The 25,108-nt window shown below is 72.0% G+C and overlaps 3 protein-coding genes across 6 annotated transcripts; all 3 read right to left on the bottom strand.

The window, feature by feature from the left end:
* Positions 1-8: 8 nt before the first annotated feature.
* ARHGAP30 (Rho GTPase activating protein 30) lies at positions 9-7,609 on the bottom strand. The gene is given in 14 exon segments (XM_075525158.1): positions 9-405; positions 506-1,509; positions 2,541-2,743; positions 2,834-3,301; positions 3,552-3,626; positions 3,755-3,855; positions 4,109-4,158; positions 4,160-4,259; positions 4,354-4,485; positions 4,586-4,693; positions 4,770-4,852; positions 4,953-5,097; positions 6,924-7,026; positions 7,514-7,609. Coding segments are annotated over 11 exon segments (2,655 nt in total). The 5' UTR covers positions 4,835-4,852; positions 4,953-5,097; positions 6,924-7,026; positions 7,514-7,609; the 3' UTR covers positions 9-56.
* Positions 7,610-8,614: 1,005 nt separating this feature from the next.
* NECTIN4 (nectin cell adhesion molecule 4) lies at positions 8,615-19,038 on the bottom strand. Its single transcript, XM_075525021.1, has 9 exons — positions 18,501-19,038; positions 14,195-14,548; positions 13,161-13,451; positions 12,498-12,612; positions 11,317-11,480; positions 10,327-10,474; positions 10,163-10,241; positions 9,674-9,778; positions 8,615-9,221 (listed from the first exon to the last, which is right to left on the bottom strand). Exons 1-9 carry the CDS (start codon positions 18,577-18,579, stop codon positions 8,964-8,966), a joined length of 1,593 nt encoding a protein of 530 aa, XP_075381136.1. The 5' UTR covers positions 18,580-19,038; the 3' UTR covers positions 8,615-8,963.
* Positions 19,039-19,301: 263 nt separating this feature from the next.
* LOC142420772 (lens fiber membrane intrinsic protein-like) lies at positions 19,302-23,103 on the bottom strand. 4 transcript variants are annotated; one of them, XM_075525000.1, is made up of 5 exons: positions 22,253-23,103; positions 21,103-21,388; positions 20,193-20,366; positions 19,897-20,031; positions 19,305-19,617 (listed from the first exon to the last, which is right to left on the bottom strand). In XM_075525000.1, exons 1-5 carry the CDS (start codon positions 22,283-22,285, stop codon positions 19,550-19,552), a joined length of 696 nt encoding a protein of 231 aa, XP_075381115.1. In that variant the 5' UTR covers positions 22,286-23,103; the 3' UTR covers positions 19,305-19,549. The 4 variants fall into 4 exon arrangements, with proteins under 4 accessions (XP_075381116.1, XP_075381114.1, XP_075381113.1 ...); XM_075525001.1 differs by lacking the exon at positions 19,897-20,031 and having other exon boundaries at positions 19,302-19,617; XM_075524999.1 differs by having other exon boundaries at positions 19,303-20,031; positions 20,193-20,333.
* Positions 23,104-25,108: the final 2,005 nt, after the last annotated feature.

The raw sequence follows: 25,108 nt of genomic DNA on the forward strand, positions 1-25,108 counted from the left end.
GGTCGCCCTCGCAGGAGCAGAAGCGTCCGCCGGCCCCGGCCCCGCGTCCCCGGGGCTCAGCGCTCGCCCGCCGCCCCCTCGGTGCCCACCGGCCGCCGCGGCGGGGGCAGCGCCGCCCCCTCGGCCTGGGCCAGGCTCAGCCGGCTCCTCCCCGCCGCCTCGCCCTCGGGGGTCACCGCGCAGCTGAGGGGCCGCAGCAGCCGCGGCCTCAGCGGGGCCTTCTGGAAGGGCAGGGCCTTGGGGGCGGCGGGCGCCAGCTCCTCCCCGCCGTAGGTCTGGATCCTCCTCACCGGCGCCTGGGCCGGCTGCTGCGCGGCGGCCGCGGCCACCGCCTCGTCGAAGGACACGCTGCCGCCCTCCCGCCAGCCCGCCCTCCTCGCCCCCGCCGCCACCCCCGCCGGGTTGCTGGAGAGGCCCCTCGGGCGCCGTGGGGCTGGGCAGCCGCCGGGGCGGCGCGGCGGCATCCCCCTCCACGGCCGGGGACGCGCCGTTGGCCGGCGGCAGCCAGGGCTGCGGGGCCGGGGGGATCTTGGCGAACTGGGGCTTGGGGGGCACGACGGGGACCGACCGGGCCTGCTGCACCCGGACGGTGCGGGCGGCCAGGCGCGCCGGGGCGCTGCCGTCGCGGCGCAGCACGGCCACGGGCTCGGGGTGCCCCCGCTCCCCGGGGGGCTCGGCCCGGCTCGGCTCCGGGGCTTCGGGGGGAGAGCTGCGCAGCTCCGGGGCCGAGGCGGAGAGCGAGGGAGACGCGGGGCTGCTCCCGGGGCCGGCACCGGTCCCCTCCGCGCTGGCCGCAGAGGGCGGGACCGCCTCGGGGACCAGCTCGGGGACCGCCTCGGGGACCGGGGGCTCCGCTGGCTCCCGGGTGGCCTCCCCCGGTGAGGCGGCGGGAGGGGACCCCGGTGAAGGCTGGGGTTCGCCCTCCCCGGGCTCCCCCGGGCTGGGGGGACCAGAGCCAGCTCCGTCCTCTTCGACTTCCCCGTCCGACGCATCGGGGCTGAGAACCGTCCCCGCTCCCGCGGGGCCCCCGGCTCCTCCGCTCTCGTCCCCCAGGCCGGCTTCGGCACCGGCGTCAGTTCTGCCGGGGCCGGACCCTTCCCCTCCACCCCCCTCCCCTGGGGCCTGGCCGGCGCCCGGTGCCCCCCCCTCTGCCGGCACCCCAGTGGGGTCCCCGGGGTGCCCCCCGTCACCCGGAGCATCCTCCTCCATGGGGCACGGCCCTGCCAGCCCCGGCGTCGGAGACCTGTCCTGCGGCGTGGCGGTGCCGGGTTGGGCCGGTGCCGGGGTCCCCGGGGCCGTACCCTCAGCCGGCGGCTGGTCGGGGGGCTCCAGCGATGCCACCAGCGGGCTGAGGTCGTCGTGGGCGCTGAGGAACATGTCGTCCGAGTCGGTGTCCCCGGCGCGGTCCTCGGCATCGGAGCCGCTGGGAGCCATGAAGAACATCTCCTCGTCCATGCACTCCTCGATGGAGAGGTAGCTGGCGGGCTGCTCCGCGGGGGGCTCCCCCGGCTGGGGACGGGGATGGCGGGAGGGTGACGGCCACGCCGGGGACCCCCAGCACCCCCAGCACCGAGCGCTGCAGGGCCCCGGGCCCAGCACCGGGGCTGGGGGGGCGATGCCACCCTGTCCCCTCCATCCCATCCCTGTCCCCTCTGTCCCATCCTGTCCCCTCCATCCCATCCATGTCCCCTCCATCCCACCCTGTCCCCTCCATCCCATCGCTGTCCCCTCTGTCCCATCCTGTCCCCTCCATTCCATCCCATCCCTGTCCCCTCCACCCCATCCCTGTCCCCTCCATCCCATCCTGTCCCCTCCATCCCATCCCACCCTGTCCCCTCCATCCCATCGCTGTCCCCTCTGTCCCTGTCCCCTCCATCCCACCTTGTCCCCTCCATCCCACCTTGTTCCCTCCATCCCACCCTGTCCCCTCCATCCCCATCCCTGTCCCCTCCATCCCATCCCATCCCTGTCCCCGCCATCCCACCTTGTCCCCTCCATCCCATCCCTGTCCCCTCTGTCCCTGTCCCCTCCATCCCATCGCTGTCCCCTCCATCCCATCCATGTCCCCTCCATCCCACCCTGTCCCCTCCGTCCCTGTCCCCTCCATCCCATCCTGTCCCCTCCATTCCATCCCATCCCATCCCCTCTGTCCCTGTCCCCTCCATCCCACCCTGTCCCCTCCATCCCATCGCTGTCCCCTCCGTCCCTGTCCCCTCCATCCCACCCTGTCCCCTCCATCCCATCCTGTCCCCTCCATCCCATCCTGTCCCCTCCATCCCCATCCCTGTCCCCTCCAGCCCCTCTGTCCCTGTCCCCTCCATCCCATCGCTGTCCCCTCCATCCCATCCTGTCCCCTCCATCCCATCCCATCCATGTCCCCTCCATCCCACCCTGTCCCCTCCGTCCCCGTCCCCTCCATCCCATCCTGTCCCCTCCATCCCACCCTGTCCCCTCCATCCCCATCCCTGTCCCCTCCAGCCCCTCTGTCCCTGTCCCCTCCAGCCCCGCACCCCAAGCGCGGGACGGCCGTGTCCGCTCACGTTCATGAACCCGCTCTCCATCCCCTCCTCCGCGGCCAGGAACCCCTCGCCGTCCCCAGGGCCGGCCGCTGGCAGCAGGGACCGTGCCACCAGCTCCGCGTCCCCGCCGCCCTCCAGCCACGTCTCCTGGCTGTCCAGGAAGGCGAAGGAGTCCCGCAGCTCCAGGGAGAGCCGGGTCTCCTCCGCCTCCGCCTTCCCCTCGCCTGCGGAGGGAGATGGGGGGGGTTCAGTCCCGCGTCCCCCCCGGCACGCCGCGGCTCCCGCGCCGGCTGGTCCCCGCGGCCGCCTCTCACCGGAGCGGGGCTCGGGCACCTCGGGGTCCCCGGCGGAGCGGCGGGCGGGCGGCGGGGGGCTGGCGGGCGGCTCTCTGCCCGCAGCCGCCTGGGCCAGCGCCGGGCACGGCAGCCCCCGCGTCAGGCGGGAGAGGTTGGAGGTGATGTGGAAGGGGACGGTGACGGAGAAGGGGCCGGAGATGTGGACCCCCGCGCACTTCTCGGCACGGCTGCGGGCGGCCTTGGGCGAGCGGCCGGGGGCCACCAGCGAGGCCCGGCCGGCTTTGGGGGTGGTGGGCTCCGACTTGGTGCTGCTCTCGCCCTCCGACTCGGGGCCCCGCAGCTCCTCCTTCCCCTTCAGCTTCTCCTCCAGGCTCTCGTCCAGCTCGGGGCAGCTCTCCGGTGCCGGCGGCGAGGGGCAGGTGTCGAAGCTCTCCCGGCGCTGCGGCGGCTGCTTCGCCGACCGCTTCTTGCTCAGCTGGGGGTCGTCTGCGCGCAGCGGGGGGAGAGTCAGGGCCCGGGGGTGGCCCCTGTCCCCGACCTCCCCGCTGCTGGGGACCCCGGCACCACGGGAGCTGCCGAGCTGGAGGACCGGGGTGATGCCGGGCGGCTTGCGCATCCCCGCCGTGCCCTCTCCATCCCCGTGCCGCCTTCTCCGTCCCCACCCTGTCCCGACGACCCCGCCTCAGGGACGGGGACGGTTCCCGCGGCGCGGCGCGGCACGGCGCGTCCCTCTTACCGTCGCTGGCGAAGGGGACGGAGCTGAGCGAGTCCATGCTCTTGGCTGGCCGCAAGCTTATTTTACCGCACTTGTCTGGGGGAGAAGGAGAAGGGGAATGGGGACGCGCGGGGCACCAGCGGGGCTGGGGCTGGGGACGCGTCGATCCCCGAGCGATGGGGTCCGTCCCGCTGGACCCCGATGGAGGGACCGGGGCTCCCCACCTTTCTCCTCCGCCTTCACCAGCTTGCGCTTGGCCTCGTGGCTGGAGCGGCCCAGGTTGAAGATGGACCTCCACTTCTTGGCCTTGAGGGAGCCCTTCCTCCTGCGGGACCCCGGCCGTCAGGGGGGCGGGCACGCCCGGGCACGCCTGCGCGTGTGCACGAGCGCACGCGGAGCCTCGGGCCACGTGCAAGAGCTCGCACACGTGCAGGAGAGCACGTGCCCGCGCTCGTGCGTGAAAGAACACGCGTGCGTGGGATCGCGCGTGCGTGGCACGCGCGTGCTGGCGGCGCTGCCCGGGCCGCGGGGTCCCCAGGGACCCCCCCGGGAGGGGACGGGGTGGCGGCAGGTCCTACCTGTGGTCGTTGAGCTCAATGATGGTGTGGTAGGGACGGATGGGGGGGGGGGCCGTCGCCCTGGCTGAGCACGGCCGGCACGTGGTACGGCGGGGGCTGCCCGTCCCCCGGCGTCCCCCCGCCCAGCAGCAGGGACCGCCGGGGGGACTCGCTGCCTGCGGGCCACCAAGGTGGGACGTCAGGGTCCCGCTGGGGACCCCCTCACCGCCTGCGTGTGTCCCCCCCCCTCCCTCCCCGGCCAGGACGTACTGCGGAGCGGAGCGTCCCCGAAGAGCTGCTCGACGTGGGTGAGGATGAACTCCACCACGATGGACTGGACGCGCACCTCCATGAACGCCGCCGTGCCGTTGAACCCCGTCGCCTCGATGTCCCTCGACCTGCCGGGGGCGGGGGGGGGGGAGGGGGGGCTCTTAGGCTCCCCCGGGGACGGGGGACGCTCGTCAGCCCGCGTCCCCTCGCCCCGTCCCCGGCGCTCACCGCAGCAGGTTGGGTGCCCAGACGATGGCCAGGTTCCTGGCGTGCATGTTGGTCTGGCTGCTGTAGGACGCCATGCGCAGGAGGTGCCTCATCAGGAACTCCAGGGTCCTGCGGGCGCCGGGCACGTTAGGGACAGCGACGCCGCGGGGGACGCCGGGCGTGGGGTCCCCCCGCACCCCCCTACCTATAGTGGGGCACCGGCAGCTCCTTCAGCACCTCCTTGATCTTCACCAGACGAGCCTCTTCCATCTGGATGGCCACCGCATCCTGCCGGGGGACCGGGACGGGGTGACGAGTGCCACCTCCCGGGGCTGGGGACAGGTGACAGCACCGGGACACACACACACACACACACACACACACTCACGGCAAATTTGTCGTAGAGCTGGTAGGTGAGGAGGGGATTGGGGAGCTCGCGGAAGTACGCCTTGCAGAGGGAGCTGACGCAGTGGATGTCCTGCAGGTAGACGTCCTTCTGCAGGTCGGGGCAGCGGTCGCTGTCGAACTCCTGCCTGCGAGCGAGGCGGCCGGCTCGGCGTGGGGGGACGGGGACGGGGACGGGGACGGCGCGGTCCTCCTCCCCGGCCCCGCTCCGCTGCCGTGCCGTGGAGGGTTTTCACCGGGGTGGGTTGGGACGTCCCCGGGGTGTCCCCGTGCTTGTGGGGGTGGGGAGGGTGTCGGGGCTGGTCCCTGCCAGCGGGGCTCGGGGAGGCACAAGGGCCACCGCGGTCCCCGGGGCCTGGATGCAGCCCCCGTGGGCTGCGAATGGGGCGGGTTTGTCAGCCGGGTCCTTGTGTGCATGGCCGGGGTGCTGGGGACGGGGGGATGGCGGGGACGGGGGGATGGCGGGGACATGGGGATGCTGGGGACGGGAATGGCAGGGACCAGGCAATGCTGGGGACAGGAGGATGGCGGGGACATGGGGATGGCAGGGACAGGGGGACGGCAGGGACAGGGGGATGCTGGGGACGGGAATGGCAGGGACAGGAATGGCAGGGACAAGGCGATGCTGGCGACAGGAGGATGGCGGGGACATGGGGATGGCAGGGACAGGGGGACAGCAGGGACAGGGGGATGCTGGGGACGGGAATGGCAGGGACAGGAATGGCAGGGACAAGGCGATGCTGGGGACAGGAGGATGGTGGGGACAGGAGGATGCTGCGGGTGGCAGTGATACAGGGACACAGAGGCTCTGGGGACACGGGGGATGTGGGGGGCAGGGGGATGCTGGGGACACTGGGCGTGTTGGGAAGCGCTGGGGATATGCGGGCGTTGGGGACACTGGGGGTGTCGGGGACATTGCAGACACAGGGGACGCTGGCAATGCTGGGGTTCTTGGAGACGCTGGAAAAGGGGAGGAAAAAACCGCTCGAGGAAAGACCCGAAAGAGCAAAAGAGTGAAAAAACCCAAACCAAATATGGAAGGAATGAGAGAGAGAAAGGAAGAATAGAAAGAAAAGAAAAGAAACAGAAGGAAAACAGGAAGAAAAGGCGCAAGCGAGAGAAGGGCCGAGGCAGCGGCGAGCGGACGGAGCCGAGCGCTGCGTGGGGGGGACGGGGAAGGAAGGGGCCACGGGGCCTGCGAGGGGCGGCGGGGCCGGATCCGGCCGACTCAGCACCGGGGTCGTCCCCTCCCGTCCCCGTCCCCCTCCGCCTGGTCCCATCCCCGTCCTCTCCCACCGCTCTCCCCCCGGCCCCGTCTCATCCCACCCCGTCTCTGTCCCACCTCCATCCCACCTCCATCCCGCCCGGTCTCACGTCCAGCCCATCCCCGTCTCCGTCCCATCTGTTCCCGCCTCGCCCCATCCCCATTTCTGTCCCCTCTGGTCCCATCTCCCTCCTGTCCCCTTCCCCGTCTCCATCCCGCCTGGTCCCATCTCCGACCCCTCCCCATCTGCCTCCCTCCCCGTTCCAGCCCCGTCTTCCTCCAGTCTCCACCTCCGTCCCGTCTGCTCCCATCGCCAGCCCATCCCCATCTTCCACCTCTCTGCCTCCTGTTTTCCTCCTGTTCGATCCCGTCTGGTCTCCAGCTCCATCCCAGCTCCCTCTGCCTCCGATCTCCATCCCACCTGCTCCTGCCTCCATCTCCATCTCCTCCTGCCTTTGTCTCCATCATCTCCATCTCCTCCTGCCTTTGTCTCCATCATCTCCATCTCCTCCTGCCTTTATCTCCATCATCTCCATCTCCTCCTGCCTCCATCCCATCACCTCCATCTCCACCTGCTCCTGCCTCCATCTCCATCTCCTCCTGCCTCCATCTCCATCCCATCACCTCCATCTCCACCCCACCTCCATCATCCCCACCCCGTCTCCACCCCTCCCGCCCGGCCCTGCTCACCGCAGCCGCTGGATGTTGGAGGAGACGCCCGAGAGGCGGTAGATGCCATCCACCACCCCGTGCTGCTCCACGAACTCGGTGCAGCTCCTCAGCACCTGGGGCACTGCGGGACGGGCACCCCGAGGCCGCCGTCACCCACCTCCCCCCGGCCCCAGACCGGCTCCCTGCCAAGAGCCGGGGGTGACAGGGGGGACCGGGGCCACCCCCCCCCCCCCGGGTACCCAGCGGCAGCGTCCCCACGGGGTGGCCGGTCCCTGCACCGGCCACGTCCAGGTCCTGGGGGCACCGGGGCCACCCATCCACGTCCCCTCGGGGCCACAGCGGGGCACCGAGATTGGAGCTGTGCCCAGGCACCGGGACCCCCCCCCCCCCCCCCAAATCTCGGAGGGGCCTTGCCGGGAGGCACCCCGGCTGCGACGCTTGCTCAACTGCCGGTGATGCAACCGCGTGGCGTGAGTCACCCCCCGTCCCCTCCCCGCGGCACCCTCCCGGCTTCCGGCATCCACGGGGGCGACCCCCAAGGAGGGGGGCTCGGTGGGACCCCGCGGGCGGGCGGGCGGCGGCGGCGGCGCTCACCGGCGGGCGCTTACCGTCCTGCCCCGACTGCTGGAGATGCTCCAGGAGGTCGCAGCCGAAAACCCGCTCCTTGGCACCGCCCTTGCGCCTCACCTTCTGCCGGGCCTTCAGCGCCAGCGACATGGAGGCGGCGCGGACCCCCCCCGGTTGGCGGGGTCAGATCCTGCCCATGGCCCGAGCGGGGCGCGGGTGCCCCAGAGCCCCGGCGCGGTGGCGGTGAGGGCCGGGGGAGGCGGGCGGCGAGCGGAAGCGGCCCCCGGGGAGGAAGTGTGGCAGCCCCGGGGCCCTGACGCAGCCTCGAGGGCCCGGGGCGTCCCGCTGGCGGCAGCAGGAAGGCGGCTGCCGCCTTCGAGGCCGCTTCCTGCTCCTCAGCGCGTCGAAACCGCAGGGCAGGGCGCGGGCGGCACGCTTGCGCACGCTGGTGCGCGCTTCCGCACGCTCTTGCACGCTCGCGCGTGCTTGCACGAGCTCGGGCAGGCTCGCGCGCGCTCGTGCACGCTCGTATAAGCTTGCGATGCTCGCGCGTGCTCGCGCACGCTCGCACGAGGCTGTGCGGGCTTTGGCGTGCTCGTGCACGCGCGCGCTTGCACGCAGCTCACCTGCACAGGGGCGGTGTGGCCGTCCTCGCACACGCGTGCACGAGCGGCGTCCCGGGAGCACCAGCCCCCCCCGTGCCCGTGTGTGTCTGTCGTCCGTCTGTGTGTCCCCCCCCCCGCCCCCGAGACCAGAAGCGCTCACACAGGGTCCCAGGGTCCCGCGCGGGGGTTTATTTACAAGCGCGGCCGGGCCGCGGCGGGGGGGGCCCATCCTATACAGGTATGTACACGCGGGGCGCGCTGTCCCCGGGGACCCCCGCCGCCAGCCCCGTGCCCGGGGGGGACCCGGCCCCGGGGGGGGTTGGGGGGGGTCCCCTCGGCAGTTTGGAGGGGGGACGACGACAGGGGGTTTGGGGGCTTTCGGGGGCCACGGGGAGGGAGGGGACACAAGCGTCCCAAGTGCCACCGGCAAACCGCATCCCGAGTGGGGACGGCCACGTGTCCCCAGCGCCGCGTGGGAAGGAGCTGACCCAGAGTCCGAAGGGATATTTTGGGGGGGGGGGGGGGGGGGGGGGGGGGGGCCGATCCCCGCCAGGGACTCCTGCCCCTGTCCTGTCCTTGGGGTGTCCCCGTGTCGGTGGGTGTCCCCACACCCGTGGGTGCCCGGCAGCTCTGGCACCCGTGGGTCCTGGATGCTGCTGTCACCTCCCCTCTGGCCGGCCAGCAGCGAACGTCCCCAGCCTTGTGCCAGCAGCAAGGTGACGCTCGGGGACCAGAGCCCATCCTGGGGCACGGTGCGTGTCCACAACCCCACGCCAGCAGCGGGGTGGCACTCGGGGACCGGAGCCAGCCCGGTGGGTGGGCAGAGCCGGGGGAGCCGCAGGGGGGGACGGGGGTCCCTCGGGCGTCCCCCCCAGCCCCGCCCGGCTCACACCAGGTGCCCGCGGCCGTTGATGTAGATGCCGTTGGTGGTGGGCTTGGCCTGCAGCATCCCGTTCTCCTGCACGAAGTGCGTCATGGCCTGCTTGATGGGGTCATCCCCCCTGCTGCCGCCATCCTCCTCCTCCTCCTTCGGCTCCTTCCCCGCCGGGGCGGGCAGCAGCGGCGCCACCGGAACCTCCGTCTGCGTCTCGATCTCCCGCACCGTCGAGAGCGTCGAGTAGCTGCGACCTTCGGGCTCTTCGCTCTGCGGGGACGAGGGACGGGTCGGGGTCGCCGCTAACGACCGAACGCCCCCGGGGACCCCCGTGGGGCTGGGGCGCTGCCGCGGGGCACGGCCAGGGACGCGGGTGCGAGAAGGTGCACGAGGGCTCGGTGCGCGGGCGTGCAAAGGCGTGCGCAGGCGGGAGGGCTTTGCACACCCAGAAGGGGGGAGCGCACGCGTGCGAGGGGGGTTGCACGTGTGCAAGGGGGGGTTTGCACACGCAGAAGGGGTGTGAACACCCCGAGGGGAGCGTGCACCCATGAGAGGGGGTTGCACCCACGGAAGGGGGGGGTCGCACCCACGGAAGGAGCGTGCCAGAGGCAGAGGACACGCTCTGACAGCCGCAGCCCTGGGCCGGGTGCAGGCGTGGGGCTGAGCCGGGCCCCCTGCCCCACTGCGTCCCCCCGTGCCCCCCGCCCCGCCGCGGCTCTCACCATGGCGGAGCAGATGCTGGTGCCGCGCAGGCTGTCCCCGCGCAGGCTGTCCCCGCGCAGGCTGCCCTGCCGGCTCTCCGTGCGCAGCTGCAGCGTCTCCTCCAGCTGAGGCAGCCCCGTGAGACCCAGCACCCCGCAGCCCAGCCCCCGGGCACCCCACGGCCCGGCCATCGCCCCGAGCATCCCCCCACCCAGCGCCCTCTGCTCCCCACGGCCTGGCTCCTCCTGGGCACCCCGATATCCAGCCCCCCAGGCACCCCACTGCCCAGCCCCATGGGCACCCTGCTCCCCAGTCCTCCTCCGACACCCCCATACCCAGCACCCAGGTACCTCGATACCCATCACCCCGGGCACCCCAACACCCATCACCTTGGGCACCCCAAGACCCGTGGCATCCCAATACCTATCACCCTGGATACCCCAAGACCCCCTCCCTTGGGCACCCCACCACCCATCACCCAGGGCACCCCACCACCCAGGCCCCCCCACCTGGGTGCGCGTGTCGGTGCTGTGGCTGGAGTGCAGGCGGCGGATGGAGTTCTCCCGGGTGAGCGTCAGCTCCTCCTCGCTGGGGGCACGGGGGGACGCGCTCAGCACGGGCCCCCCACATCCCCCACCGCCACCCCCACCCCCTCCGCCCCCTCGTCTCTTACTACTTCTCGGAGATGCGCTTGGTCTTGCGCTTGTGGTAGAGGGTCATGACGACGACGACGACGACGAGGACGCAGAGCAGGACAGCGGCGATGACGCCCACCACCACCACCGAGGCCGAGACCAGGTCCACCTTGCGCACCTCGTCGTCTGCGGGGACACCCGTGGGGCGGGCAGGGGCGGTGAGGGGGGGACGAGAAGATGGGGGGGGTGGCGAGGGGGGGGGGCGGACAGACGAGTGCATCCATGGACGGATGGGGGGATGGACAAGTCCACGGATGGGTGGACGGGTGGTTAGGTGAACAATGGGTGGGGAGATGGACGGACAGAGAGAGGCGGCAGGGGGATGGACGGTGGGAGGATGGATGGACAGACAGACACGTAGACAGAGGAGCAGGCAGACGGACGGATGGCTGGAGGGACGGGTGGGTGAGCAGACGGGTGAGGGGATGGGCGGGTGGACGAAGGGACGGATGAGCGTGCGGTTGGGCACAGGGACGGATGAACAACGGATAGCGCGAGGCGAAAGGGGATGGATGGACGGACGGATGGACGGATGGGTGGGTGGATGAAGAAATGGAGGGAGGGGTGGGTGGGTAGAGTGAAGTGGTGGGGCTGGATGGATGGCACATGGATGGGTGGGTGGGCAGACAAGAGGACAGACAGATGGACGGACGGGCAGACAGACGGACAAACGGGCAGACAGACGGACGGACGGGTGAAGAGACAGAAAGGAGCACCTGGGGAAGGACGGGCGGGCGGACGGACGGACGCAGGAAGAGTCGGGGGGGTGACACGCGGGCGGACAGACGGGTGCGCGGGAAGGGACGGGCGGGTGGCAGTCGGAGAAGAGCCCGGGGAGGGACGGACGGACGGACGGGCGCACGCGGCGCGGCATGGTGTGGCTGCCCCGCCCCGGCCCCCACCGCCCACCCGGGACCCCCGCCCGCCGCGGCACCCCGGGGGGGGGGGACGCGGGGCCCGACGCCCACCTGCCGCCCTGCCCTTGATGCTGACGTTGGCCCGCGCCTCCTTGGCGGCCACGCGGTTGGCGACCCGGCAGACGTAGGCCCCGGCGTCGGCGGCGGCGAGCGGCCGCTGGAAGGCGAGCGTGGCCCCCTCGGCGCGCGCCCCGGCGGGCAGCGGCGCGTTCAGCCTGCGGCGGCGGCGGCGGCGGCGGCTCAGCCCCGGCTCGGCCCCGGCTCGGCCCCGGGCGGGCGCGGGCGGCGGCGGCGGCGCCGCCATCAAAGCCGGGGCTGCCGGTTCCCACGGCTGACGCCCTGCCCCGGCCCCGGCCGGGCTTGCCCGGGCACGGAACCGCCCGCCGCGCTCGCCGCCGCCGCGGCCCTCGGCACGGGCACGCCCGGGCAGGGACACGGCGGGGACGGGACGGGCGCGGGCGGGAGGCGGCGGAGGGGCACGGCGGGGACGGGGGCGCGGGTGGGGGGGACACGGCGGGGGCACGGGCAGGGGCCACAGCGGGGACGGGGGCACAGGGGACGTGGCATGGGTGGAGGGACGCGGCAAGGACAGGGGCACGGGCAGGGGACGTGGCGGGGAGACCGGCACAGGGGACACGGCAAGGACAGGGGCGCAGGTGGGGGGACACGGCGGGGACGAGGGCACAGGGGACACGGCAGGGGCATGGGCAGGGGACGTGGCAGGGACAGGGGCACAGGAGACATGGCATGGGTGGAGGGACGTGGCACAGGTGGAGGGACACGGCAGGGACACCGGCACAGGGGATGTGGCATGGGTGGAGGGACACGGCAGGGGACATGGCAGGGACACCGGCACAGGGGACATGGCACGGGTAGAGGGACATGGCAGGGACATGAGCACAGGCAGGGAACACAGCAGGGACATGGGCACAGGCCGGGGGGGCACGGCAGGGGACAGTGGCATGGGCAGGGGACAGGCAGGGACGTGGGCACAGGCCGGGGACAGAGCTGAGGCAGGGGATATGGCAGGGGACACAGCAGGGACACGAACGTGCTCCGGACACCTGGCAGGGACACAGATGTGCACAGGGGACACGGCAGGGACATGGACACAGGCAAGGGGACACCACGGCAGGGACAGGGAGGCACGCAGGCGTGTGGCAGGGCCACCGACACACGCACGGGGGGGGGACGGCAGGGCCGGGCGCAGGGAACAGGGACAGTGTCCTCACCGTGTCCAGTTGTAGGTGGGGGGCGGGTTGCCGTCCCCCAGGCAGGTCAGCGTCGCCCCCTCCATGCCCTCCTGCCACTGCTCCGTGTGCCCCAGCACCGAGGCGTCCGACAGGTCTGGGGACAAGGGGACAGTGAGGGGATGAGCAGGGACGGTCCCCGTGTCCCCACGGTCCTGCTGTGCCCCCCCGTGCCTTTCCTCTCCCCCACGTCCCCAGCGTCCTTCATGTCCCCTCCGTTCCAACGCCCCATCCTCCATGTCCCCAAAGTCCTCCACGCCAACGTCCCCCAATGCCCTCCATGTCCCCATGTGCTTCCTGTCCCCAACACCCTCCACCTCCCCAATGCCCCCCACGTCCCTCAATGCTCTCCACGTCCCCAACGCCTCCCATGTCCCCAACATCCTCCACGTCCCTCACTGCCCCCCAAGCTCCCCACGTCCTCTGTGCCTTCCACGTCCCTCAATGCCCCCCACGTCCCCAGTGCCCCCAGCGACCCCCACGGTCTCCACGTCCCTCAACGTCCCCCATCCTCTCCACGTCCCCAACGCTCCCCAAGTCCTCCAATCCTCCCCGCGTCCTCCGTGTCCCTCAACGCCTTCCACGCCCCCACGCCCCTCAACGCCCCCCACGTCCCCAGCGTCCCCCCGTGCCCCAGTGCCGCACAGGCAACGCTGAGGAGGTGGGTGATCCTCTTCTCGTGGCGCAGGCCGGGGTGGGCCACCACGCAGGTCAGGGTCTTGCCGTTCATGCTGCGCCCGGGCACCAGGAAGAACTCGCTGGTGACGGAGGCGGAGCGGGCGTGTGCCGAGTGGCGGGTGGCGTTGGTGCCCCGCACCTCCGTCTCCCAGCGCACCGAGGGCACCGGGCTGCCCTCCGCCGTGCACGAGGCCGCCAGCGTCTGGCCCTGCCCCTCCTCCAGCGGCGGCCCCGGGTTCAGGATGGGCAGCGGCGGCACTGCGGGCGGCACCGGCGTCAGACCCGCACCGGCGCTGGCACCCGCGGGTGCTGCCCCCGCCGCCAGGCTCTGCCGCACCGGTGACCCCAGACCCGCCTGTCCCAACCCCGTCCCCAGCGCGACTTACTGGGCGCCCAGTACCGGTTACCCCGTGCCCGTTGCCCCACGCCCCGTGCCCATCGTCCACCACCCCGCACCCATCACTGCTTGCCCGATGCCCCGTGCCTGTTGCCCCCCCGCCCCACGCCCATCACCGCTTGCCCATTGCCCTGTGCCCGTTGCCCACTGCCCCATGCCCATCACCACTTGCCCACCGTCCCATGCCCATCACCACTTGCCCATTGCCCCGTGCCCGTTGCCCACCGCCCTGCGCCCATCACCACTTGCCTGTTGCCCCGTGCCCGTTGCCCATCACCGCTTGCCCGATGCCCCGTGCCTGTTGCCCACCGCCCCGTGCCCATCACCACTTGCCCACCGTCCCATGCCCATCACCACTTGCCCATTGCCCTGTGCCCGTTGCCCACCGCCCCATGCCCATCACCACTTGCCCACCGTCCCATGCCCATCACCACTTGCCCATTGCCCTGTGCCCGTTGCCCACCGCCCCGTGCCCATCACCACTTGCCCACCGCCCCACGCCCATCACCACTTGCCCACCGCCCCGTGCCCGTCGCCCACCGCCCCACGCCCATCACCACTTGCCCATCACCGCTTGCCCGTTGCCCCCCGCCCGGGCACTCACCCAGCACCTTGAGGGTGAGACGCCCCTCGAAGTTGCCCAGGGGGAAGGTGATGAGGTGACACTCGTAGTCGCCCTCGTCCCCCTGCACCGCGTTCCTCAGGATGATGGCACCGTCCTCCAGCGCCCCGCCCGCCCGCCGCAGCACCCGCCCGGCGTAGGGCTCCTGCACGTGCTCCCCGTGCTGCTGGTTGAGCACGGCCACCTCGGCGCTGCGCCCGGCCGGGCCCCGCTTCAGCCAGGTCACCTGCACCACCTGCTCCTGCTCCTGCGCCCGGTACCGGCACGGCAGCACCACGTCCTGGCCCAGCACCGCCGTCACGCTGCGCTCCACCTCCACCACCCCCGAGCGGCAGCCTGCGGGCACCCAGGCTGGCACCGGCGCGCTCGCTCGGCGCGCTTGTGCCGCCGCGTGCTCGCGCGGGCCTTCCGGCACGCGCGGGCACGCTCGTGCTTACACGCGTTCGCGTACCTGCAAGAACGCTTGGGCACGCTTGCGCACGCTCCGGCACACTTGGGCACGCTCGTGCTTGCACACGTCCGTGCGCTTCTTTGGGCGCGCTCACACATGCTGGGCACACTCGTGCTTGCACACACCCCTGCGTGCTCGGAGACACTCACACACGTGCGGGCACGCTTGCGCACGCTCCGGCACACTTGCGCTTGCACACACCCATGCGTGCTTGGGTACGCTCACACACGTGCAGGCACGCTTGCGCACACTCTGGCACACTTGTGCTTGCACACACCCACGCGTGCTTGGGTACGCTCACACACGTGCAGGCATGCTTGCGCACACTCTGGCACACTTGTGCTTGCACACACCCATGCGCTTCTTCAGGCACACTCACATACACTTGGGAGCATTTGGGCATGCTCGTGCACACTTGTGCATGCTTGGGTGTATTCACGTACATCCAGGCACACTTGGGCACGCTTGCACGCACTCCAGCATGCTTGTGCACACTTGTGCTTGCACACTCCTGTGAGTGCTTGGGTGCACTCACATACATACAGGCATGCTTGTGCACGCTCCAGCACACCTGGGCACGCTTGCGCTTGCACACGTCCATGCATTTCTTCAGGTACGCTCACATACGCTCAGGCACGCTTGTGCTTGCACACACTCATGCATGCTTAGGTGCACTCACAAACACGCAGGAACACTTGGGCACACTCACACACACTCAGGCGCGCTTGTGCACGCTCATACATACTTGTTCTTACAAACACTCGTGCGTCCTTGGGTGCGCCCACAATCACTTGGGTGCATTTGCACACACTTGTGCACACTTGGGCATGGCTGGACACACTTGTGCATTCCTTGGTGCACTCACGCACGCTCAGGCATGCTTGGGCACAGCTGCACACTCAGGCATGCTTGAACGGATTCATATGTGCTCAGGCACACTTGTGCACACTCATACAGGCTTAGGTGTGCTCGCACACTCCTGCACACTCGGGTGTGCTTGGACACGCTCATGGGTGCGCTCTCATGCTCATGCACACCTGGGTGCGCTCACACACACTTGGGCACGCTTACACATGCTCGTGAGCACTCAGGCAAGCTTCCACATGCTCATGCGTGCTTGGGTGTGCTCACACATGTGCACACACGCTTCAGCACATTCATGCATGCTTGTGCACGTTTGGACGTGCTCCAGCATGGTTGGGCACAGTTGTGCACACTTGGACGTGCTCATGCTTGCACGCACTCAGGCACGCTTGGGCACACTTACACATGCTCATGCGTGTTTAGGCATGCTTGTACGTGCCTATGCATGCTTGTGCACCCCTGGACACACTCATGCGTGCTTGGACATGCTCACACACTCTCGTGCACACTCATGCATGCTTGGAGGTGCTCGTGCATGCTTGGGTGTGCTCATGCATGCTTATCATGCTTGGGCACGCTTGCACATCCTTGGACACAGTCATGCACACTCCTGCACGCTCGGGCGTGCTTCTGCACGCTTGTACATGCTTACGTATGTTTGGGCATCCTTACGCCGGCATAGCCACACTCGGGCACACTCACGCATGTGCAGGCACACTCAGGCATGCTTGGGCACGCTTGCAGACATTCACACACACCTGTGCGTGCTCACGCACGCTTACGCACACTTGGGCACCCTCCTCACACATACGCACCCACGCTCACCTGTGCTCGGGCACGCTCACGCACACCTGCACGCACTCAGGCCCGCTTGCACACTGGCGCTCGCTCCTACACGCTCCTGTATTCCCCCGCGCGCACGCACGCGCGCTCCCGTATCCCCAGCCGCACGCACGCGTGCGAGGCCGGCGGGTGTCGGGGCGGGGCGCGGGGCCCGCCCAGCCGCTCGGCGACGCCGGGGGAAGCGGCCGGGCCGGCGTGGCCAGCCCAACCGGCCGGCACGCATGCCGGGCTCTGCCGTGGCTTGCGGAGGGCTCCCGCCCCCGCCGGCCCCCGGGGCCTCCCCGCCGAGCCCCCCGCTCGCCGTGCCCGGCCTAATTACCCCCCGATTAGTCGCCGGATTAATTAAATAATTGCGGCGCTGCCCGGGCCGTGAGTCACGGCTGCGCGGCCCCCACCCCGCCTCAGTTTCCCCTCGCGCAGCGGTGGGATCCCCGAGGGGTCCCGGCGGGGCCGGGGTGCCGCTGCCGCTGCCGGGGTGGGTGCCGGGTGCCGGGTGCCGTCGGGGCTGGCGGGCGGCCCCCGCCGCGGGGCGTCCCCACCCAGCGGGGCCAAGCGCGTGGGAACGGAGCCGGGAACCGGCTCGACCGGATCCCGCAGCCCCCACGCCCCGGCCGGGCTCGCGCCCGCGGGATGCGGGACCGGGGAGATGGGGGTCCCGGGGGGGCGGGGGGGGGGTGAGCCCCGGGGGGTGCACACGCGTGTGCAGGCGCGGCCTCACCTTGGCACCAACGCGCGTGCACAGGGCAGCGTCGCCCCTGGGGTGTGCGCGGGGGCCGTGTGCCCGCACACGCGTGTGCGCTCGTGCCCCGGGACACACACACGCGTGTGCAACCCCGACGGACACACACGTACGTGGACCCCTCTCCAAAGCGCCCACACACGCGTGCTCGCCCCATGCACGCTGCGCACACGCGTGTGCACACACGCATCCCCCCACTCATGGGTGGTGTGGCAGCCTGACGGGGGGGGGGGGGGAAGGCCTGACGCCCGGTGATGGGCTCGGTGCGGCTCCGTGCCCACAGCTAGTGGGGGGCCATGGCTGGGCCACCCCCCACTCGCGGTATGAAGCCCCCGACCCCCCCTCCCCGAGCTGTGAGTCATGGGGGGGGGGGGGGGGGGGAGTCAGCACCTCCCTGTCACCCCCCGCGGCGCCCAGCCCGTTCCCACGGGCCCTCCGCCAGTGGGGAAACTGAGGCACGGCGGGGGGGAGGGGCAGGGCACTGGAAACCCCCCCCCCCCCGCTCTGCGGCACCCTTGGGTGCAGCACCCAGCGTGGCACAGCGCGGGGGGCGTGGGGGGGACCCAAGCGCGGGGCAGACAATGGGGAGGGGGCGGGGACCCCCCGGGCGGCCCCGTGCCCCCCGCACCGTGTCCCCCCCCGCACCGGGTGTCCCCCGAGGGGTGCGCCCCGTTCCCACGGTGCGTGTCCCCCCGTGTTCCAGAGGGGTTCGTCTGGGGGGGGGGGGTGGGGGGGGTGGTGACACACGCGGACGCGCTTGTGCGCGCACACGGACACGCACAGGGGGTGCGCGCACACGCGTGTGCGGCGCCCACGGCACAATCCCCGGCACGGTGCACAGACGCCCAGCGCGACCCTGCCTGCCTGGGCACACGGACACGCACACGGACACAGACACACGGACACGGACACGCACACGCGGCCACAGGTGCGCGGAGCCACAGGTGCACACGCGAGCGCACACACGTACACACACACGCGTGTGCGCACCCCACCGCCTGCACACGCACACACACACGCTCCCCCCGCCGCCTGCACACGCGTGTGCACCCCACTCCCCGCGGGACCTGCCCGGGCTCCCGCCCCCCCCCCCCCCCCCGCCCCGGGGCTCGCTCCCTCCCCGGTCCCCCCGCCCCGGGGCTGCCGGTGCACCCGGGCCCACCCCCCCGGGCCCGCAGCCCCCGGGGACCCGCCGCGCCCCCCGCTCCCGGTTTCCCACCCCGGGGGCCGCCGGAGCCGCTGCCCCCGGGCCCGGCCCCCCCCCGGGCCCCCGCCCCGGTCCCCACCCCCGGTCCCTACCCCCGGTCCCGTCTCCCAGCCCGGAGCAGCCGGCGCTGCCGGTCCCGGTTCCCCGCCCCAGGGTCCCCCTCCCGGTGCCGGTCGTGCCTTACCGGTGGCGGCGAGGAGGAGGAGGAGGAGGAGGAGGAGGAGGATCGAGGGCGTCCCGGGCCGCATCCCGCGGGGGGCCATGCGGACACCTGCGGGCTCACGGCGCTGCTCGGCCCCCGGCCAGCACCATCCGGGCCGAACCGGGCTGCACCGGGCGGAACCGAGCCGAACCGGGCGGAGCCGAGCCGAACCGGGCTGCACCGGGCGGAGCCGAGCCGAACCGGGCTGCACCGGGACGAACGGGGCCGAGCCTTGCCGGGCTGAGCCGGGCGGCTCCGGGCCGAGCGCGGCGGAGGGGCCGGTGCTTCGCCGCTCCGAGCCGGGACGGGACGGGGGGGGGGGCGGAGCCGGGACCGGCGGGGGCGGGGCCTGTGTGGGTGGGGTCGGCAGGGCGGGGCAGGGCGGGGCGGACCGGTCTGGCAGGTCGGGGCAGGGGCGGGGCCGAGGGCGCGGCCTTAAAGGGGCGACAGTCACCGACGGGGCGGGGTGGGCCCCACCCGGGCGCTCCGTCGCCGCGTCAGACGGCGGCTCCCGGTGACCCCCCCCCATAACCCCGTGCCCCTCCCAGTGCCCCTCATGTCCCTCCCAGTCCATTCCCTCTCCCCCACGGTCTCCCATTAACCCCCAAGTCCCTCCCAGTGCCTCCCAGTTCGCCCCCTCAGGCTCCCCCATACTCCCCCCAGGGTGAGACCCCACAAACGTCCCTGGTTTTGCCCAAACCCTGGGGCAGAGGAAGGGGGGGGGGCTGTGGGCTGGCACCAACACCCTCCCCAAAATTTGGGGTCCCCAAATCCTACCGGACACCATTGTGCAGCCCGCGGGGGGGGGGCATGGCAGTTTATTGGCACAGCAAGAGTCGGGGGGGGAAGGGGGGGCAAAAGAGCGGTGGGGGTGAGGGGGTAGGAGAAGAGGGGGAGCTTGGCCCTGCAGAGACCGGGCACAACTCAGCACAGCAGTGACCCACACCCCGGGCTGCCCCCACCCAATTCCTGTGGGGAGGAGGGTGGGGGCGAAGGCAGGAGCGGGGGCCCCCCGAGGCACCCAGGGCCCCTCAGGCACCCGCCACTTCAGAGCTCTCCGGAGACGGGTCCTTGGAGGCGGCACAGAGGTGGAAAAGCCCTGGGGAGGTAGAGAGGAGGCCGTGGGGTGCGGGATGGCTTGGTGTGAGCATGGGAGCCCTCGCTGCTACGCCCCACCCATGGGTGCCCTCGGCCCTTGGCCAGGCCGAGCTCAGCCCTGCAGAGACCGGGCACAGCTCGGCACAGCAGTGACCAGGCCCAGCTCAGCCCTGCAGAGACCGGGCACAGCTCGGCACAGCAGTGACCAGGCCCAGCTCAGCCCTGCAGAGACCGGGCACAGCTCGGCGCAGCAGTGACCAGGCCCCACGGGCGCCGCTACCTGCCGAGCCGGTGAGGACGACGGCAACCCAGCCCAGGATGTAGGACCAGGAGAAGCGCCAGGCGGTGCGGGCCGGCCCCAGGAGGCTCAGCGTGCCGGCCGTGTACACCGCCAGCCCCAGCAGCGCCAGCAGACCTGCGGCAGAGGGGACGGGTCAGCGGCACGGGCCGGCCCAGCCTGCCAGCCCCCAGCCAGGCCGGCAGAGACCGGGCACAGCTCAGTTCAGCAGTGACTCCCTGGGGACAGTCCCCGAGGCCCACGTGCCCCAGCCCGCCTCCCCCGCCGTCCCCATGTACCAGCCAGGAGCAGGGTGACACCGGCCACACGGGCACGTGCCCGCCGGCCAGCACTGGCCACGACGGAAAGCCCCACGGCGAGGCCGGCAGCAGCGGTGACCACGGAGAGCAGCATCAGCACCCGCGTGGCCTCCCATAAGGCTGGGGGGGGACACACAGAGGCGTTGGGGACACCTGGGGGACACGGGACCCCGAGCAGGTACATGCCCAGGACAGTGCCCCCACGCCCTGCCCGCAGAGACCGGGCACAGCTCAGAGCAGCAGTGTCCCCCCTGTCCCCACCCTGCAGAGTCCAGGCACAGCTCAGCACAGCAGTGTCCCCCATCCCCCCCTGCAGAGTCCAGGCACAGCTCAGCACAGCAGTGTCCCCCGTCCCCACCCCGCAGAGTCCAGGCACAGCTCAGTGCAGCAGTGTCCCCCATCCCCCCCTGCAGAGTCCAGGCACAGCTCAGCACAGCAGTGTCCCCCGTCCCCACCCCGCAGAGTCCAGGCACAGCTCAGCACAGCAGTGTCCCCCGTCCCCACCCCGCAGAGTCCAGGCACAGCTCAGCGCAGCAGTGTCCCCCATCCCCACCCTGCAGAGGCCGGGCACAGCTCAGCACAGCAGTGTCCCCCGTCCCCACCCCGCAGAGTCCAGGCACAGCTCAGCGCAGCAGTGTCCCCTGTCCCCACCCCGCAGAGTCCAGGCACAGCTCAGCGCAGCAGTGTCCCCCCCATCCCCACCCTGCAGAGGCCGGGCACAGCTCAGCGCAGCAGTGTCCCCCGTCCCCACCCCGCAGAGTCCAGGCACAGCTCAGTGCAGCAGTGTCCCCCATCCCCACCCTGCAGAGTCCAGGCACAGCTCAGCGCAGCAGTGTCCCCCCCATCCCCACCGCAGAGGCCGGGCACAGCTCGTCTCTCCGGTGCCTACCCGGGGTGCCGGGCTGGGGGTGGCAGTGTCCCCCGAGGCAGACGTGCCACAGCCCGAGGCTGGCGGTGCCACCGGGCGCCCGGCGCTGCAGCCAGAAGCGGGTGGCGGTGGCGGCCAGGAGCAGGCCCAGGCCGCTGGCCCCGCACAGCAGCCCCCCGCCCGCCGGCATCCCCCTGCGCCGGGGAGGGGCTGTGGGGGCTGCTGCCACTCCCGGGGGGCACCCGGGGGTGACAGCACCGGGGGACAACCGTGGGGACATCTCCAGGGGTAGGGGGGGTCCCAGGGGGTGACAGCACCGGGGGACAACCTTGGGGACATCTCCAGGGGTAGGGGCTACCAGGGGTGTCATCTCCAGGGGACACTGGGGACAACCATGGGGACATCTCCGGGGGACATGGGGGTACCCAGGGGTGGGGGCACCCAGGGAACGCAGGGGGTACCCGGGGGTGGCATCTCCAGGGGACACAGGGGACAACTGCGGGGACATCTCCAGGGGTAGGTGAGTACCCAGGCGGGTGGCATCTCCAGGGGACACTGGGGACAGCCATGAGGACATCTCCAGGGGTAGGGGGGCACCCAGGGGGTGACAGCACCAGGGGACAACCATGGGGACATCTCCAGGGGTACAGGGGCACCCAGGGGGTGGCATCTCCAGAGGATGTTGGGGACAACCATGGGGACATCTCCAGGGGACATGGGTGTACCCGGGGGTGGCATCTCCAGGGGATGCTGGGGGTTCCAGGGGGGTGGCATCTCCAGGGGACACAGGGGACAACCTTGGGGACATCTCCAGGGGTAGGGGCTACCAGGGGTGTCATCTCCAGGGGACACTGGGGACAACCATGGGGACATCTCCGGGGGACATGGGGGTCCCCAGAGGTGGGGGCACCCAGGGAACGCAGGGGGTACCCGGGGGTGGCATCTCCAGGGGATGTTGGGGACAACCTTGGGGACATGTCCAGGGGTAGGGGCTACCAGGGGTGTCACCTCTAGGGGACGCTGGGGACAACCATGGGGACATCTCCAGGGGACATGGGGGTACCCAGGGGTGGCATCTCCAGGGAACGCAGGGGGTACCCGTGGGTGGCATCTCCAGGGGATGTTGGGGACAACCTTGGGGACATCTCCAGGGGTAGGGGTGTACCTGGAGGTGGCATCTCCAGGGGACGCAGGGGACACCCATGGGGACACTGCGGGGGACATGGGGGTACCCAGGGGTGGCACCTCTGGGGACACTGGGGGTACTCAGGGCGGCATCGTGGGGGTCTCTGGAGTGATGGGGGTGGCACCGCTGGGGACACTGGGGCACCCGGGGGGTGGCACCTTGGGGGACACCAGGGGCATCTCCAGGGGACAGTGGGGGGGCTCAGGGGTGACACCTCTGGGAGGCGGGTGGGGACACTGGGGACAGACCCCCCCGGGCGCCCACCCCCGGCCACTCACCCGCCTTCAGCACCCGCCAGCCGGGTGCCCCGTGGCCGCCTGTCCCTCTGTCCCTCTGTCCCTCCGGGATGGGGACAGGGGCCCGGGGGGGTCAGGGCCACAGGCGCACGTGGCACTGCCATTGTCGGGGACACAATGCGGGGAAGGCTCTGGGTGCTGCTGCCACCCGGGTGCTGACGCAGCGAAAGCTTGTCCCCCCGCGGTGACACTGCCGGGGGGCAGGGGACACAGCCCAGGGTCCCACCCTCGGTCCCCTGTCGGGGCGCCAGCACCCTGGGGACAGCAAGTGCCATCACCACGGGCAGGATCAGTCCCGGGCGGGGCTGGGGACCCCGCGGCCACCCGGCTGGGGACAGGACTCCGGGGACATGGGGGACACTGGGGACAGCAGGGACGGACACTGGGGATGGGGACATGGGGGACACTGGGGACACTGGAGACAGCAGGGACAGGGACACTGGGGATGGGGACATGGGGGACAGGGGGGATGGGGACATGGGGGACACTGGGGACAGCAGGGACAGGGAGGGACATGGGGGACACTGGGCTCGGGGGGATGGGGGGGACAGGGACACCAGGAAAGGGGACAGGGACACGGGGGACATGGGGACACAGAGGAAAGGGACACTGGGGACACGGGGGTGAGCCCGGGGGGTGGGAGCCCCCAGGGTGGGGGTCAGTCCCGGGGGTGGCCAAGGAGCCGCCGGGCGGGGCCGTCCCCCGGTGTCACCGTCCGGGTGGCACGCGCGGGGGGGACGTGCTGCACACGCGTGTGCCCTGGCAGGGGGACACGCACAAGCCCTGTGCACACGCTGTCACACGGGGCCAGGCGCGCTCGTGCACGCGCGTGTGCACACCCCCACACGCGTCCCCCCATGCCCTCGCCCCTGACACGCACGCCCCTGACGCGCACGCTGCCCGCGCGCCCCCGCGCCCTTGCACGCGTGCGCACACACGGCCTCGCACTCGCACACGCGTGCAGGGGCGCAAAACGCGCGCGCTCACGCACACACGCGTACACGCGGGCTCACGGGGACGCTGACACGCGTGTGCCCCTGCACGCACGGGTACCCTCACACGCACACATGCGCACTCGCACACACGCGCACTCGCACACGCGCTCCCCGGTCACGGGCTGCGGGCCGGCACCAGCAGCAGCAGCAGCAGGAGGAGGAGGAGGCCGAGGCCAAAGCCGAGGCTGCTGCGGGGGGGGGCGGCGGAGCGGCCGGGGCTGAAGGGGGCACCTGCGGAGAGGGGGGGCGGGGGGAGCCACCTCAGGGGCTGCCCGCGTCCCCGCAGCCCCGACACCAGGGCGAGGGGCTCCCACTCCCTACCATGCCCATAGGACCTGCAGCCCTGATGCCAGGGTGAGGGGCTCCCACCACCTCCGCAGCCCCGATGCCAGGGCGAGGGGCTCCCACCCCCTACCATCCCCACAGCACCCGCAGCCCCCATGCCACGGCGAGGGGCTCCCACCACCCCGCAGCCCCGACGCCAGGGTGAGGGGCTCCCACCCCCTACCATGCCCATAGGACCCGCAGCCCTGACGCCAGGGCGAGGGGCTCCCACCCCCTACCATCCCCACAGCACCCGCAGCCCCCACGCCAGGGCGAGGGGCTCCCACCACCCCCGCAGCCCCGACGCCAGGGCGAGGGGCTCCCACCCCCTACCATGCCCATAGGACCCGCAGCCCCGACGCCAGGGTGAGGGGCTCCCACCACCCCCGCAGCCCCGACGCCAGGGCGAGGGGCTCCCGCCACCACTCACGGCCAAGGAGCAGCGTCACCTCCCCGCAGGCGCAGTCGGCCTCGCCCAGCAGCAGGCAGGTGTAGGTGCCGGCGTCCTCGTCCCGCAGGTGCCGCAGGACCAGCACCCCCGGGGCGCCGCTGGGTGCCGGCAGCACGGCGCGGTCGCGGTAGGGTGGGCCGCAGCGGGGGCCGCCGTGGCTCTGGCTGCAGACGGCGGCGCCGGCACCCCCGGGGCCACCCCAGAAGTGCCAGTGCACGGCCAGCAGCTGGCCCAGGGGCACGCCCGCCACGGGGCACCCCAGGGTGACGCTGGCACCCAGCGTGCCGTTGGCCTGCGCCCGGGCCCGGTGGGGGCTGTGGCACAGCGCGCAGCGCTCCGACGGGTCACCGTGGCCTGCGGCCGGCTCGGCTGGGCCATGGCCGAGGGCCAGCGCTGGGGGCCCTGGGGACAATGGGGAGTGTCACCGGCACCCGCCCAGTATGGGGACCCACTGGTGAGGGACCCTGGGGACTGTCCCTGTCCCACGGCCACGGGGGACACTGCTGCGGGACCCTGGGCACCGTCACCGGCCCACGGCCACGGGGGACACTGCTGCGGGACCCTGGGGACTGTCCCTGTCCCACGGCCACGGGGGACACTGCTGCGGGACCCTGGGCACCGTCACCGGCCCACGGCCACAGGGGACACTGCTGCGGGACCCTGGGGACTGTCCCTGTCCCACGGCCACGGGGGACACTGCTGCGGGACCCTGGGGACTGTCCCTGTCCCATGGCCACGGGGGACACTGCTGCGGGACCCTGGGCACCGTCACCAG

Source organism: Mycteria americana, chromosome 25 (assembly GCF_035582795.1).
Source record: "Mycteria americana isolate JAX WOST 10 ecotype Jacksonville Zoo and Gardens chromosome 25, USCA_MyAme_1.0, whole genome shotgun sequence".
Classification (NCBI taxonomy): Eukaryota; Metazoa; Chordata; class Aves; order Ciconiiformes; family Ciconiidae; genus Mycteria; species Mycteria americana.

Excerpts from the sequence above, each read along its gene's own strand:
- NECTIN4 (XM_075525021.1), bottom strand. The coding sequence starts at position 18,579 with ATGGCCCCCCGCGGGATGCGGCCCGGGACGCCCTCGATCCTCCTCCTC. Across the intron at positions 12,613-13,160 it reads CCACCTCCTCAGCGTTGCCT|ACCTGTCGGACGCCTCGGTG; the intron begins GTGCGGCACTGG and ends CCTTGTCCCCAG. Across the intron at positions 11,481-12,497 it reads CCCACCTACAACTGGACACG|GCTGAACGCGCCGCTGCCCG; the intron begins GTGAGGACACTG and ends CCGCCGCCGCAG.
- LOC142420772 (XM_075524998.1), bottom strand. The coding sequence starts at position 22,285 with ATGGGTGTCCCCTGCGTCCCCTGGAGATGCCAC. Across the intron at positions 21,389-22,252 it reads GCGTCCCCTGGAGATGCCAC|CCCCTGGGACCCCCCCTACC; the intron begins CTCCAGGTACAC and ends CGGTGCTGTCAC. Across the intron at positions 20,367-21,102 it reads CCCCCAGCCCGGCACCCCGG|GTGTCCCCAACGCCTCTGTG; the intron begins GTAGGCACCGGA and ends CGTGTCCCCCAG.